We start from the raw sequence: 1,146 nt of genomic DNA on the forward strand, positions 1-1,146 counted from the left end.
CCCCCCAGGGGGCCCAGGAGGGGGAGGGGCACCGGCCCCGCCAGGCCCCGCCTCCGCTTCCCCCGCAGCTTCCCCTGATTGGATGGGGGGAGAGGGGCGGGGTCAGACAGGGACACGCCCACTGGGAACCCCCCCAGTGCCGCCCAGTGCCTCCCAGTGCCCCCAGTTCCCCCCAGTCACTCTCAGTCCCTTCAGTTTCCTCCCAGTCCCTCCCAGTCCATTCCAGTGCCCCCAGTCCCTCCCAGTGCCCCCCAGTTACCCCCAGTCCCTCCCAGTTCCCCTCAGTCACTCCAGTTCCCCCCAGTCACTCCCAGTCCCTCCCAGTCACCCCCAAATCCCCCCCAGTGCCCCCCAGTCCCTCCCAATCCTTTCCCAGTGCCCCCCAGTCCCACCCTGTTCTCCAGCAGCCCGCAGAGGCGGCTCAGGAACTCCAGGAGGTTCCGGTGGCGCTTCCGGGGCTCCTCCCAGGTGGGGTCGAGGGTCATGGCCCGGCTGAGGCCCTCCAGGGCCGCCTGGAACCGCTCCAGGTACTGCAGGAGCTGAGGGGGGTTAATGAGCTCGTTAACGGCTCATTAGCATGTTGAGACACGCCCCCTGGGCTCCAATTGGTGCAGTTTGGGGGCGGCCACACCCAGTGTGACCCCATTGGCTGGTTTGTCTTCTGGGGGGCTTTGAGCCATTTTTGGGTGGTTTGAGCCGTTTTTGGGTGGTTTGGGCCGTTTTTGGGTGGTTCGGGCCATTTTTGGGTGGTTTGAGCCAGTTTTAGGTGGTTTGGGCCGTTTTTGGGTGGTTTGAGCCGTTTTTGGGTGGTTTGGGCCGTTTTTGGGTGGTTTGAGCTGTTGTTGGGTGGTTTGGGCCGTTTTTGGGTGGTTTGGGCCAGTTTTGGGTGGTTTGAGCCATTTTTGGGTGGTTTGAGCCATTTTTGGGTGGTTTGAGCCAGTTTTGGGTGGTTTGAGCCATTTTTGGGTGGTTTGGGCCGTTTTTGGGTGGTTTGGGCCGTTTTTGGGTGGTTTGGGCCGTTTTTGGGTGGTTTGGGCCGTTGTTGGGGTTGGGTCACTCACCGTGGCGCGGTTCAGGTGCAGGTCGGGGTTATTGGCTGCCTGGGGGTCCACCCGCTCCTGGGGGGGCACAGCAGTGACACCAGTG

General features: G+C 62.7%; 1 protein-coding gene across 1 annotated transcript in view; it reads right to left on the minus strand.

Annotated features, from left to right (window-relative positions):
- Positions 1-1,142, minus strand: part of TTC5 (tetratricopeptide repeat domain 5) — a gene marked incomplete at its 5' end in the record, with an annotated part of 3,067 nt that extends 1,925 nt beyond the window's left edge. Inside the window, 2 exons of the mRNA XM_027632497.1 lie at positions 393-539; positions 1,062-1,142. Of these exons, the coding sequence (XP_027488298.1) occupies positions 393-539; positions 1,062-1,142 (228 nt within the window). The remainder of the gene's footprint in view (positions 1-392; positions 540-1,061) is intronic.
- Positions 1,143-1,146: the final 4 nt, after the last annotated feature.

Source organism: Corapipo altera, unplaced genomic scaffold, assembly GCF_003945725.1.
Source record: "Corapipo altera isolate COAL_440 unplaced genomic scaffold, ASM394572v1 61319, whole genome shotgun sequence".
Taxonomy (NCBI): domain Eukaryota; kingdom Metazoa; phylum Chordata; class Aves; order Passeriformes; family Pipridae; genus Corapipo; species Corapipo altera.